A 14,180-nucleotide genomic window follows, 5' to 3' on the forward strand; every position below is an offset into this window, starting at 1 on the left:
AATTGTTTTTTTTTCTCGCATAGAATAGTGAAAAAACATTGTGTAAGTATAGGCGCCGAGTCGGATTTCAATACGAAACCAAGCTAACTGTAAGACTTTCCCATTGTGCCCAGAATTTTTCCTGTTATTCAACTCAATCCTTTCAAAGAATATCATTCGCCATGGCCTGTTTTAGTATCGAGAACCTCAACGAGGCACTTGATATCTTGGATTCCGTACCACTTATCGGTAAGAGCGGTCTCTTATTGCCACATTGAAAGAACCTAACGCATACTGGTATTTTTAGATGGCCATAACGATTGGCCTCATCTTATTCGAGCATATTATCAAAATTCTCTGGATGCAAGATTTGAGCCACTTAAAAATCTGGCAGGTCATGTAGATATTAAACGACTTATGCAGGGAAAATCAGGTGGCGCATTTTGGAGTGCTTTTATGCCCTGGTAAATTGTCCATTTTTTCCCTTGAGATGCTGTGTTCGCTAATAAGCTGATGCATTAATTAGTCCACGAACAGACGACGATACCGATGAAAGCAGCTCCTTCGAGGTTGTCAAAGACACATTACAGCAGATTGACTTGATCTATCGATTAGTTGAGCTTTACAAAGAGAAGTGGGAGATTGCTAATGAGGCAGATGATATTTTGAGAATATTTAAACAGCGCAAATTCGTCTGTCTCATCGGCGTGGAAGGTTTGCACCAAGTGGGAAATAGCAGCAGTGTCTTGCGTATGTATCATAAACTAGGAGTGAGATATGTAACCGTTGTTCATAGCCAAAACAACATGTTTGCAGACAGTGCAGTAGGATTGAATCTAGATCATTTGACAAGCACTTGCTAACGAAAGCGAAGACGGCGAAAGCGCCTGCCCATGGAGGATTATCTGAAGCAGGGAAAGCAATGATTCGAGAGATGAACCGGATAGGAATGTAAGTAAATTGCTCAACGCAAAAATCGAAAGAAACATTAAAACCAGGCTTTAGGCTAGTCGACTTATCACATGCGAGTAATGATACAGTATTAGACACGTTAAAGATTTCTACCGGACCCGTTGCCTTTACCCATTCTTCATGGTAAGCATCATAACTGAATTCAAATGTTGCGTAATATATTGGACGGTAACTGACAGTGATACAGTCAAGGAGTCGTGGCAAGCGGCCGAAACATTAGTGACGAGGCTTTAGATAGAACTAAAGTCAATGGAGGAATTGTCATGATCAGCTTCATTCCTCCTCTCAATAATGTCGAACCCGAAGCTGCTAGCATTTATGATGTCATCAAGAACATAATGTACGTTGCTGAGAAGATAGGATTTGAGCACATTGGTTTAGGATCAGACTATGATGGAATGTTTAAAGCCGTGAAAGGCTTGGAAGATGTTTCGAAATATCCACATCTTGTGGCTTCGATGCTGAATAGAGGTATTTCCAGAGAGAACGTGGAGAAAATCATCGGATATAATCTCATTCGCGTTTTGAAAGGGGTGGAAAAAGCAGCTTCATGCTATGGAAACAAAATAATCCCGCTGGAAGATGAGGTCAAACTACTGTGGGATAAAGAGCTTTGTGCTTTAGTTAAATCAGTATATCCAGAAGCAGAATCATAGCTTCAAGAGCATGTAACTGAAATGAATTTTACTTTGAGCACTGGAGACCATTATTAACGCCCATCGCCACGGCCCCATAAAACCCCGTGAATATAGTCGTGATGTGCCCACATGAGCGTAAGTAAACAGTCAAAGCCTATCAGAAACCACTCTGGTACATGGCCCGAATCGCTGCGGTATTTACGTACTCCTTTTTGAATGAAACGACTAACTGGATGCCACACTACACCGAACAGCCATCGACCAAAAAGCCACCTCTTTGTTTGTATAGGTGTAAAAGTTGGGTGCTGAAGAAGCATATCTTGGTAGTGTTGGGGAAGATGATGCTCACTTGCGCCATTAATCAACAAGGTCTATAGGTAAAGTCAACCCATGAACCAGAGATCAAGATCATAAGAAAGTAAAAGCCAATGATAGAATGGTTTTAGCTATACACCTTACCAGATATCGCGGAGAAGGAAGGGCTTGAGCCCCATACGCCACAGGCCGCCGAGGAGCTAAAGTATATACAGAAAGATTGGATCCATCGCTGAGAAGGCTTACATCAATCTGAATTGATCGATAGGCGATACCTCCACTTGCCATATTTAGTCAAGCGCGCATTAGGAATGGAAACATTTTACTTACCCCTCGCTCGCTATTAGTCGACTGAACTCTTTCTCAGTGAGCAAGTACGAAACGCCGTACACAGGCTCTTGGTCCACGTCAACTCGTTCACATATACCACCCATCGCTGGCTCCGTATATGGAATTCCAGACACATTGAAGCATAGAGAGTAGTTCTCCGAATAAGCAACCTCCACGCGGCGCGGGTTTAGATCGCCGCGTTTCATCATGACCGAAAGTGACATGTTGGATCCATAGGAAAAGTACCATTTGTCTGTACTTGACTCAAAGAGATCTACACCGGCCATTTTTAACGTGATAATTTCCGGTGCGAATGAATTTTTGTGCGTGTTTGTGATTTATGGCTGAATGGGGTTTTAGCCAAAAAAGTACTCGCCGATCGGTGTTCTATTTTGGCAACCCCTGGACATTGCGTGCGGCGTGAAAAAATCCCCATGTTCACTTGCATTCGTCTTGTAACTCTTGTTGTCAATCTAACAAAAAATCAAGCTCGATTTCTATCGGAAAGTCTAAACAGGAAGAATCAAGGATTTCTCTAGAGCATTCACATCAAAAAATGACACCTGATCAAAGTGAACAGAAAGACGCCACGGCAACTACATCGCAAAGACCAGTCACTGCTTCTCGTCACGATGATGAAACCAACCAACAGCATCAGCCGCATCAATACCCTGACCCACTAAGGTTGTCTGCTATTGTATTTTCACAATGCATGGCAGTGTTTCTCTGCGGTTTGGTACATATAACTTCCTACAACCTTTCAAGTCTCTCATCTGACTAGTCTAAATACAGGATCAAACCATTATTGCGACAGCCGTACCAAAAATATCCGATGATTTTCATGCACTTGGCGATGTCGGGTGGTGGACATCCGCCTACCTGCTTACCACTGCAACATTTCAACTCTTTTACGGGAAGATGTATAGTCTTGCACCAGTGAAATATGTATACCTCGGCGCTTTGTTAGTGTTCAATATTGGCTCGCTCATATGTGCAACGGCACCTAATTCTATTGCTCTCATTCTTGGGAGAGCTATCGCAGGAGTCGGCGCCGCTGGACTTATGTCAGGAGCAGTTTTGATTCTGGCACAATCTGCACCATTAGAAAAGCGAGCAGGTCTTCTCGGCCTTGTTACTGGGATGTTTGGGTTGGCCAGTGTCGCTGGACCCTTTATTGGTGGAGCGCTTGCTGATAAAAGTACCTGGCGATGGTGTTTCGCGATCAATCTTCCCCTCGGGGTTCTTACTATGGTTGCCGTGGCGTTTTTTGTGGCCAAGATTTCCAGTCCAAGTACAGCAGGCTTTTCTGCTAAAGAAAAATTGAAACGATTTAACCTTCCTGGGATGATCATGGTTCTTGCGTGCTTGGTATGCCTCATTCTAGCACTGCAACTGGGAGGCTCGAAGGACCCTTGGAACAGTGCTCGCGTTATTGCGCTCCTTGTTGTGTTTGGGGTTCTTTTCCTAGTTTTTCTCTGCATGGAGAGATGGCTGAAGGGATCCCAGACTGTATCAACCGCAATCGTTAAGAGTAGAAGTCTGTGGTTTGCAGGATTATTCGCTGCATGTTCATCTGCAGCAATGTTCGTCGCCGTTACATATCTCCCAATATACTTTCAAGCTATCCGGCACGCATCCGCGCTCAGATCAGGTGTGATGCTCACTCCACTTATTCTTGCCTTCATTGTTATGTCTGCTCTTGCGGGAGCTCTCACGAACATGATCGGCTATACAAACCCAGCGATGATCACAGGAGCTGTACTGACATCAATTGGTTCCGGCCTCCTCACCACATTTGATGTTAATACAAGTTCATCACAATGGATTGGATATCAAGTCCTCTTCGGGTTTGGCATAGGATGTAGCCTACAGCAACCTATGTTGGTCGTCCAGGCGGTGTTACCCGGTGAAGATGTCCCATTTGGTGTGGCCTTGATAAGTCTCTTTCAAATGGTTGGTGGTGCAATATTCGTGGCGGTATCGCAAAGTGTCTTCCAAAATGGGTTGGTGGATATACACACAGTGTTTCCGAATGTCGAGACGAGTACTCTACTGCAGACTGGTGCAACTAATATTCCGATGTTGTTTGATCAAAGCCAACTCCCACGTGTGTTAGAGATATATAGCAATGCTGTTGTTAACACATTCTATGTCGCCCTGGCATTAAGTTGTACATCTATCATCGGGGCTCTAGGAACAGAATGGAAATCGATGAAAGAAGCTCCCGCGGATGATGGATTGGGGAAGAACTCTGAATCATTGGAAAAGCCATCGGAATGAGTTGTAGAGAGCGAATTGCGATTAGTTCGAATGACAAATGAATCCTTTTATCCTTTCTCAGCTATTTATGTACTTATAATCATTAATGCCAATATCCCAATTGATGGATGTAATAAAACAGGAGTTTACGATGCAGAAAGTCTTTCGATAGTTTAACTGTGCTGTGCTGTCGTATATTTCCTGTCACGTGCCTGTGTAGTCGTTTTGGCTGCCGTAGAAATATGTCGGAGTAGCCGAGGTTCCTAAATTAGAGCGATAAGTCGGGTACCCCACTTTCGGGCCACCCCCCTTTTAGGCCACTTTTTATACCAAAAATGGAATTTATAACTTTTTTATTTATAAATAGAATTCAATAAAAATTTGTATATATATAATTTAGATCGATTTAAGCTTATTCTGAAATTTTCAGATTTTTAGGATTTTTCTGTATTGAAAACTAGAGCTTTAAAATATCGATTTTTAAATTTATATAAGAATCCTATACAAATTTAAATTTTTTATAAAATCTTTAATAACTTTTTAACAAAAATTGCTAAAAATAAATTATAAAATTTTATTATAAATTTATAATATATTTAATATAAGAAATTCAGAAAAAACGGAAAATTTCTTATAAATAAATATTTATAAAGGTATTCTTAAAATGATAGGGATTATTTATATTACTTTAAATCCATTATATATTATATTTTTATATCTATTAATTTTTTCGAATTTTTTTTTTAATTTCTATATAGATTCAAGCTTAAATATTTCAAAAATATATTTAGTTTTCTTTTAATGATTATTATTAAAAAATTATTAAAGGTTTTATAAAAATTCTAAATTTGTATATGATTTCTATATAAATTTGAAAATCGATATTTTGAAGTTTTAGTTTTCAATATAGAAAAATCCTAAAAATCTAAAAATTTCAGAATAGGCTTAAATCGATTTAAATATTATATATATACAAATTTTCATCGAATTATATTGAATATTAATAGAGATATCAATAGGCCTAAAAAGTGATTTTTAGTATGAAAGGGTGGCACAAAATAGGGGTGGCTTGAAAGTAGGGTAACCGATTTAGCTAGTCTTTGCAACTCCCGAGTCTACAGACATCCTTCACTATTAGCTTATTCTCCCTCGAACGTATAAGAATCCATAAAGATATTCAATAGCTATTCATTCCATACGCTATACAATATGTGTGTACCTATCAACTATGATTCAGGAAATTTCCCTTCCAACCAAAGATTCCAACGTCTCTAGCAAAATACCAGAAAGAGCAGTGATCTCTGCGGAAGTGACCATATCTATGGCATAACTTATCAAACACACCATTCCCATACTCTCTTCGAAGAACTCTATCATCAAAGGAAACTGTACTCCATCTGACTTTTTAATCACATTGGAAGCTTCGATCTCAGGTATGACAAGATTGCTTTCATGCGAATCTTCCTTCTTGTGAAATATGACCATGACATCGAATAAGTTCTCTGCATCCATTAGAGAGGCAAGTTCGCAGTAAGGCACAACATGAGCTAACGCAGATTTATAACTAGTATGGACAGAGTCAGCGAAGCTCCTAATATTATGAATGTTTGTGCTGCTGCAATCGATCTTAATTGGAACGCGATCTAGGAAGGTCCCCAAGATATTATGCGTCTCTGCTTCCATTCGATTGCTGTATGGGATACCGAGAACGACGTTATCTACACAAAACAGCTTTGAAATGGCAACTGCACATGCGGCGAGATAATTGCCGGATACGTTATGCGGCGAATGCCTCTCACTTATGTCCAGATACCGCGACGCCCCAGTGGCGATACCAGATGAAAATTGCCAACGTGGAAACAGCTGCGGGAGTGGTTGTAGAAATTCCTCCCAGAATTGTTTCGTTTGGCTATTTGATAGCATCGGAGGGCTTTGGGAGAACCAGCTGATCCAAGAGTTATACGATGGATCTGACTTGCCCAGATCTGATCGAGGCTGTCGGTATTTCATATCGATGTAATTCCGAGATATCTGGGTCAACATGATATTTATAGATCTTTTGTCTGCGATAATACGATGTGATACGATTATCAGAATGGTCTGATCGCATTCCTCCGCTACGACTGATCGAATGAGTTGATCGTTAGACAAGTCGAAAGGCGCATTGATTAAGTTTTCAATGGACAATTCATTGGCCGACTTCAAAATCTTGGTTGGGAGTATATCTTCGGAAACAAGTCGTTGTAAGTTGCCATTGATAGTTTGATAGCGAGTTCTCAACATGTAATTAGTGGAGATGAGAGTATTTACAGCTTTAGCGAGAAGCGTGAGGTCCAGATTTCCCCGCAGCGCAAGTTTGCACACTATGTTGAAGCTCGAAGAAGATGGTGAATTGGCCTGGAGGCTGTGTATCTCCTGTTCCAAATAAGAGACAGCTCTATGTGGAGCTAAAAGCTTCCCATTAAAGGCACGAAATGCGCGCCTCCGATCATGTGTGCAATACTGCTCAAGCGTCGCAGCCAGACTTGAGAGTGTCGTGTTACAGATCAGAAGCTGTAACGGTATATTGCAGGCCAATATATCCGACAGCTTCTGTAATGCTTTGATTTGCATTAAAGAATTGCCGCCAAGCATTGAAAAATCGTCATCTGTCCCAATCTCAACGAAATCGCTCAGATTGAGAATTTCTTTCCAAATCCTCTCGATCAACTTTTCCATTATAGTACTAGCCCTTTCTCCACTTAATTGGTGTCCATTCGATACAACCAGGTCCCGGAGAACTTTTCTGTTGATTTTTAGATTCGGACTAAGTGGTAAGCGGTCCATCGCAAATATTCTAGTAGGTAGAGAGTAATACGGTAGAATGTTTTGCAGCTCACGTTGTATGGAACCAACATCCACAGTCGCAGGAGTAGCAAATGCATAAATGCTATCATTCTGGACTACTGCTGCTGCATTTGTTACCGATCCGGAAACTGACATAATTGCTTGCTCAACCTCTTCAAGCTCGATACGGAATCCCCGAACTTTGACTTGATTGTCTTCTCTGCCCAAATACCGTACCTCTTTTGATTCTGTCCATACCCCAATGTCTCCGGTGCAGTACATCATCTGTCCAGGACAGAATGGATCGCGAACAAACCGAAGGCGAGTTTCCTCCTCATTGTCAAGGTATCCCTGCGAAACCGACAGTCCGCTGATACAAATCTTTCCTGGTAGCCCTATCGGTACTGGTCGTCTCTGAGCATCCAGTATATAGCAAGCAGTTCCTGGAACAGGTTTGCCGACTGTTGGCTCTTGATGTCTTCGAAGAGTAGCAATGAGAACGACGATCGTGCACTCACAAGGCCCATAACCATTGTACAATTTACGGCCATTTACAGCCCACCGATCTACAAGCCCTTGGGTAACTGCCTCTCCGGCAAGAAATATAGTATCAAGATTATTGAGTTCCTCACTTACAAGGCTGGAAAGCAATGATGGTGTTGCCATAACAGCATCAACTGTGGTGAGATGTGAGAATGGATGGGCCGGATTTTTCAAAACTAGGGTGGCGCCATAGCAGAGTGTGCCGAATATCTCAGCGATGCTGACATCGAATCCAACCGAAAGCATTTGAGCATTTCTTCTCCCAGGTTTAGAATGCAGCCTCGACTCCGGGGATGCAAGATAAGATAAAATCGGTCCATGGCTTGCTTTGATTCCCTTAGGATGGCCAGTCGAACCGGAGGTGAAGATCAAATAAGCAGCATCACTAGGCTTGTTTTTTGTTTTCAATCTTGTAGTATTAAGAAGTGGCTCTTTGATAACACTTCTCAAGAACAATGTGCGGGTTCCAGCGATTCGCAGGCTTTCGCCGTAGTCTTCGTAAGGGATTATATATATCATTGCCTTTGCCTGTCGAATAATTTTTTCTCTTCGCTTTGCCGGAAGCTTGGAGTCAACAGGTGCGTAAATACCGCCGGCTTTCATGATAGATAAGACGGTTACAATCCATGACAAAGACCCGTCACTCAAAGTTGCCACAACATCATTCGGTCTGACGAATTTAGCAGGATATGTTGCAACATGATTAGCCCTGTTTTCCAATTCCAGATAGGTGAGTGACCCATCATGCGACTCAAGTGCGGAGAATTCTGGCCATTGATCTACTGCCTGCTCGAATGAGTCTTTTAGGGTTTTCGTATCATCCAAATGAGGTCCGATCTGTGGTGGATACACCAAGCTATCAACTTCTGCTTGATTCATCATTTTGTCGCGGACTTGCAATAAAGTATCTGTCGACTGGTCGATAATGCCATGGATTATATTATGAAAATGCCGTTGCAACCGTTCTATCATTGCCGGTTCGTATTCTTTGGTGCTATACTGAAATCGTGTGAACATTTCACCTTGATCTTTTCCAACCGAGATGGTCAACCCAGATTCCATAAAGGATTTATACTGGAACTTCCATGTTCCAGAATTGATCGGACAGGGGATCTCAGGTAAATCGTATTCTATGGCTACAATCGGATTCAACAGCCAGGAGTTATCACCTGGAATAGATTCAAGATAATCTGCTGCAGACCATTGTTGGTCTATGATTTTCAGCAATCTTTCCTGCACATGATTAAGCAAATCCATCTTGTTCATTGAACCACCTAAATCCACGGGAAAGGGGCATGTATTGATGAGTGGACCGACTGTTTTGTGAATAAGAGGCACGGCTAAGCTGCGTCCTGATATAACGACTCCAAAATTCACCTTGTCGTCAGCCAAATAATTTCGAAGAAGTAACGATAAACACGCATAAATGATAACAGGAACTGACACTTTCAGTCTTCGAGAACTTGCTTCTAGGTTTACACAAGAGAGCCTGAGTTTCAGGACCTTATCGGGAAACGAAATCATTTTATCTTCCGGTCTAGTCATATCAGGATTTGGCCGTTTTAGACGGTAGGAAGGGGAGTGGCCATGGAAAATGGTTTTCCAAAAGTCCGCTGATCCTTGACGCGTTTTCTCAACGTATTGACTTCGCTCATGAACGAACTCGGAGAATTTTCCTGGGCAGGAGAGTGCCTTTCCATCGAGTACTGCTTTCAGATCTTCCATCAATATACTCATAGACCAGCCATCTATCTGGCTATGATGTACAAGCCACAACAAATTGAAACTTTGTTTGTGATCTCGAATAACTCGAAATGCATTGATAGGTCTAAAGGTCTGCCCGGTGCACGGAGTCTTAGGTAGAGACAACAGCTCATCCAATACGTTACGGACAGGAGATTCAATATCTTTGCTATGGCTCGAAATCTCGCTCCAGTCAATCTCGCTTACTTCAGAGGTCGCTTGTGTGCCTTTGAGAAGATTGAAGGTAGCTGAAAATATAAGGTGCCGCTTCATTATTATGTCCCATGCTCTCTTCAAGCGACCAGCTTCTAAGATTTCGCAGTCATCGCATGATATAGAAATAAGAAGATAATTAGCAAGTGGCTCGCGAAGACATGCTTTGATCATGCTTGATTGAACTACCGTCATTGGAAATTCAACTAATTGATGTGAAGAACTACCAATTTTGCTTTCATCTTGCCGTGTAATAATTTGACTGGTATCAGTGTCAATAGCTTGGGCCAACGAGGCCGTGAGGCGGAGGCTTTGTGAGGAGAATAAATCCACAACAGATAGAGTCAAGTTGTGTTTGTGTAAGTATGATAAAAGCTTCATTGCAGACAGAGAATTGCCTCCCAGGTCCCAGAAAGAACTTTTAGGACATATTTTACTCTCAGGAATACCAAGGGCCAGCGCGACTCCTGATATCAATATTTGCGTTGTTGTTCCTCTTTTGTTATCTATCTTTTGGGGTTCTGGGACATGTTGCAACTGGCTTCTTAGGTATGGTATATCTACTTTTCCATTATGTGATAGAGGGAGAGAATATAACGAGTGGATGACGTCAGGGACAAGGAACGCATCGTAATGTCGTGCTAACCAATTGCGCACCAGTAATGGCTCAATTTTAGGCGCAATAAAAGCCACCAATCGCCCTTCATGTAATAAGGCAATAGCTGCGGTAACACCTTCAAATGCCCGCAGTGCAGGTACCACTTCAGTCTCCAGATTTATCAGAAATCCTCGATTCTTGACCAGGCTATCTTGTCGTCCTAGAAAAACAATTCCATCTCCAGCATTTCGACGGCCAAAGTCGCCGGTACGGTATATTCTTGTTCCTTTCCAATTGATGAATTTTTGTTCTGTCATGTCCTCGTCCTTGAAGTAGCCAATCGCGAGTCCTGGGCCGCTGATGCAGATTTCACCCTCAGCGCTTTCATCGAGATTCTTATCGAGAAGCAGAATCATGCTTTCTTCCATGGGGCTTCCCAATAGTATTGGCTGATCCTGTAAGACCTCAAAGATGCTAGATGAGATTGTTGTCTCGGTTGGGCCATAGGCATTAAAGATCTTCCGATCTGGTCTCCACCATTTCTTTATTAGAGTATGATTAGGTGATTCTCCTCCTAGAAAGATAGACTTGATGTTGGTGAAATTTTCTGGATACTGGATTGTCGCTAAGACTGATGGTGTAATGGGCAGTATATCACATGTCTTCAGGTCGTCTATAAATCGAGTTTGACTAGAAAGTACCAGCTGACCACCATTGCATAGAGTGCTAAAGAGAACTCCAGTGCATGCTCCAACATGTTAGCGCTGCATGTATGGACTCAATTGATTGGTGGCACAACATACCGTCAAATCCAATTGAAAATAATAACACCACCTTATCCCCTGACTTTACGTTCATATTGAAAGGCTTGGACACACCACCTTGCTGCACATAGTTCAAGAGGCTTGCGTTAGAGATCACTACCCCTTTTGGCGCTCCTGTCGTCCCAGAGGTAAAAATGATGTACGCGGGGTCCTCGAGATTCTCATAACCCACGTGGTGAAACAATTGACTTACTCCGTTCCTTTGGCCTAGGACTGCTTCAATCTCACTCTTCAGAACCATATTATCATTCAGTATTGTCCCCGTCTCAGACTCTGTGCTTATCATTATATCCGCGTTGATAGTACTAAGAACTATACTAATCCTCTCAGAGCTCCAGGTGATGTCCATAGGAATGTAGCAAGCGCCGATTTTGGAGATCGCTAAAAGACACACCACCATTAGTGAGCACCTCGATGTAAGAATTGGCACCTTGTCTCTGGGTCGAACGCCTCTGTCGTAGAGAAGGGTCGCAATTCGTGTAGATCGCGTCTCCAGTTCATCATATGATAAAGTGTCGCCGTTATAAGATAGGGCAATACTGTCAGGATGAAGATTGGCATGTTGAGAGACCAGGTTGCAGAAGGACTTGCGGTCTCCATAACATCCGGGATCTACTTGCATGATCATTTGGTACAGTTTTCGAACAATGTTCGACAGCAGGGTACGTGAAGTTGAACGAGAAATAAATGAGGCGAGCTTCGTCTCTGGATGTACTGAATTGCAACTCCACGAGAAGGATCACTTTCAGTCTTACATGGATGATTTGTAATAGATGGGCACAATGAATCTGAATTCCATCATCCGATCATGATTTCTCCATGGCAAATGGAATCCCACCACCCAAATCGTTTCCGGCGTTCGTAGATGTTTCGGAGTTTCAATTCGAATTAAACGCCGAGAGGTACTAAACTAATTGACTGTCTGACAGTAATTTTGAATGTGGCTCATTTCATCTTCAGTAATTCATAGCAATCTTTCAAACCACTCAGTCTCTGTCGGCCATGATGCAAATTAATCCATGGCTCTCTTTTGTCATCTGTGTTGCCATCGTCGCCTTCATTGCGGTCCGGGTAGGAAATGGTCACCCCACATACCCCAATGTTCCAAAAATTACAAGGGGATTTCTGAAATCTTTGATTGACTGGGAACCGACTGCTTTTTTGCGACTTCAGGATTATGAAGCTGAGGGATACAAGAAGGTAAAGTTTCCGTATGGAAAAATGCCAGGCGAGCTGGAAGCTGACCCTTGCTAAAGTTCAATAAACATGGGCTTCCATTTGTTGTAAAACTGTTTGGAGTTGATGCTATGATTATGCCCCCGAAATATTTACCTTCACTGAAGAAATTCGATCGTCATGCTTTAAATTTCGCTCAGCATCTCAATGACGTAAGTGCTTTCTATGCTCTCGGAACGAAACATACGAGGAGCTAATTTTTGAAACTTAGAATATGCAGATGGAGGCTACTGTGGGCGATACTGCAATTGCCAATGATATGGAAATCGATTTAGTCGCAAGACATATGAATCTTAAAAGTGGTAAGTATCTTGGATGAGACTCCATGTTTGGTCAATCGTTGACTTCTCAGGCCCCATAATTGCGCTTCTGGCAGACGAAGCAGAATATAAGTTTAAGGATCAGTTAGGGGAATTGCATGGTTCGTGTTGACCTTATTGAATGTGTTCAAGAACGTCGACTTCTTGCTAACTTCTCAAGAGATTACCAAACTTTTAATACTTATAGTCTCTGTACAAATCTGGTGCACCACATCTCTAGCAGGGTACTTGTAGGAAAGGAATTCTGCAGAGATGCAGAATATAATAAGGTGTGCCAGAAATATACCATGACTGTATTTATCAGCGGTGTGCTGTGGAACTTTCTACCACTTGGTCCGTTCCGAAAGCCCTTTTACTGGCTAGCCTCTGTGAAGTTCCGCTGGGATCTTCGGAGAGCCACAGAGTATATCGTTCCTGCTATCCAGAAAAGAATGGAACAGCGTACAGCACAAGTGATGGATAAACCCATAGATGTCATACAATTTGCAGTGGATCAAACGATACCATCACACCGAGAAAATGACGCCAGACAACACGCAAAGCGCATTATTCATTTGAGTTTCGCTGGGACAGGGACATCTATAAGTCTGGTTTATAATCTCATCTGGAAGATTTTAATGTATCCTGAACATCTAGAACCTCTGCGGAACGAGATTGACCTGTCTCTTCAGCAACACGAAGGATGGAATGACAAGAAGATGCTGAGTTCCCTGAGACTTTTGGATAGTTTCATTAGGGAGACACTCAGACACAACCCTGCAGCCTGTTTCTCAGGACAACGCACGGCAATGGAAACACTTACGTTTCCGGATGGCTTTACCTTAAAGCCGTTTAGTCGGATAGCATTCCCGACCCTCTCCACTAACATGGATCCCGATAATTATAAAGATGCATCTACTTTCGACGGCTTCAGATTTGCTGGGCCGGAGTTCTCGTCACGGAGCAAAGGAAGGATTCATGCTTCTGCAGTAGACGAAAAGTTTCTTTCGTAAGTTTGTAACTTCCTTCGAAATCCGATACCATGTATGGATTAACATCTAACTCTTGGTTTCTAGGTGGGGATATGGAAAACAATCATGTCCAGGAAGGTTCTTCGCAGTTCGTCTTGTGAAGCTCGTTTTTGGTCGGCTGATCTACGAGTATGATATTGAATGGGCATCGGAAATTAGACAGTCGCCCAAAGGGATGGCAATTGAAGGTACATTTTTGGCAAACATGGATGCAAACATTAAAGTGCGAAGTCGTCGCGCAAAGTCATTGTGACCGTAAGAGCTGAGAATTTTAGAATACTGCGATCAATAGAAGGTTCAAATCGTTGTCTAAGATACCATGGCTAATTTGGGACCCCCCCCCCCCCCCCCCCAAGAAAATTGGGAACATAAGT

The 14,180-nt window shown here is 42.3% G+C and overlaps 5 protein-coding genes across 5 annotated transcripts; 3 read left to right on the forward strand and 2 right to left on the reverse strand.

Moving 5' to 3' along the window:
- Window positions 1–161: 161 nt before the first annotated feature.
- Window positions 162–1,607, forward strand: EAE98_002479 (uncharacterized protein; the record flags this gene model as incomplete). Its single annotated transcript, XM_038950099.1, has 6 exons — window positions 162–228; window positions 287–443; window positions 506–803; window positions 854–930; window positions 985–1,074; window positions 1,139–1,607. 6 exons carry the CDS (start codon window positions 162–164, stop codon window positions 1,605–1,607), a joined length of 1,158 nt encoding a protein of 385 aa, XP_038813838.1.
- Window positions 1,608–1,660: 53 nt separating this feature from the next.
- Window positions 1,661–2,521, reverse strand: EAE98_002480 (uncharacterized protein; the record flags this gene model as incomplete). The annotated part of the gene is made up of 3 exons (XM_038950100.1): window positions 1,661–1,960; window positions 2,049–2,184; window positions 2,235–2,521. 3 exons carry the CDS (start codon window positions 2,519–2,521, stop codon window positions 1,661–1,663), a joined length of 723 nt encoding a protein of 240 aa, XP_038813839.1.
- Window positions 2,522–2,790: 269 nt separating this feature from the next.
- Window positions 2,791–4,514, forward strand: EAE98_002481 (uncharacterized protein; the record flags this gene model as incomplete). Its single annotated transcript, XM_038950101.1, has 2 exons — window positions 2,791–2,970; window positions 3,027–4,514. The coding sequence occupies 2 exons, from the start codon at window positions 2,791–2,793 to the stop codon at window positions 4,512–4,514; spliced, it is 1,668 nt and encodes a 555-aa protein (XP_038813840.1).
- A 1,212-nt stretch (window positions 4,515–5,726) lies between these two features.
- EAE98_002482 (uncharacterized protein) lies at window positions 5,727–11,862 on the reverse strand (the record flags this gene model as incomplete). Its single annotated transcript, XM_038950102.1, has 2 exons — window positions 5,727–11,164; window positions 11,220–11,862. 2 exons carry the CDS (start codon window positions 11,860–11,862, stop codon window positions 5,727–5,729), a joined length of 6,081 nt encoding a protein of 2,026 aa, XP_038813841.1.
- A 383-nt stretch (window positions 11,863–12,245) lies between these two features.
- On the forward strand, window positions 12,246–14,059 carry EAE98_002483 (uncharacterized protein; the record flags this gene model as incomplete). The annotated part of the gene is made up of 6 exons (XM_038950103.1): window positions 12,246–12,440; window positions 12,497–12,628; window positions 12,688–12,778; window positions 12,829–12,897; window positions 12,959–13,784; window positions 13,852–14,059. 6 exons carry the CDS (start codon window positions 12,246–12,248, stop codon window positions 14,057–14,059), a joined length of 1,521 nt encoding a protein of 506 aa, XP_038813842.1.
- Between the last annotated feature and the right edge of the window lie 121 nt (window positions 14,060–14,180).

This window comes from Botrytis deweyae, assembly GCF_014898535.1.
Source record: "Botrytis deweyae strain B1 chromosome Unknown BDEW_004, whole genome shotgun sequence".
Taxonomy (NCBI): Eukaryota; Fungi; Ascomycota; class Leotiomycetes; order Helotiales; family Sclerotiniaceae; genus Botrytis; species Botrytis deweyae.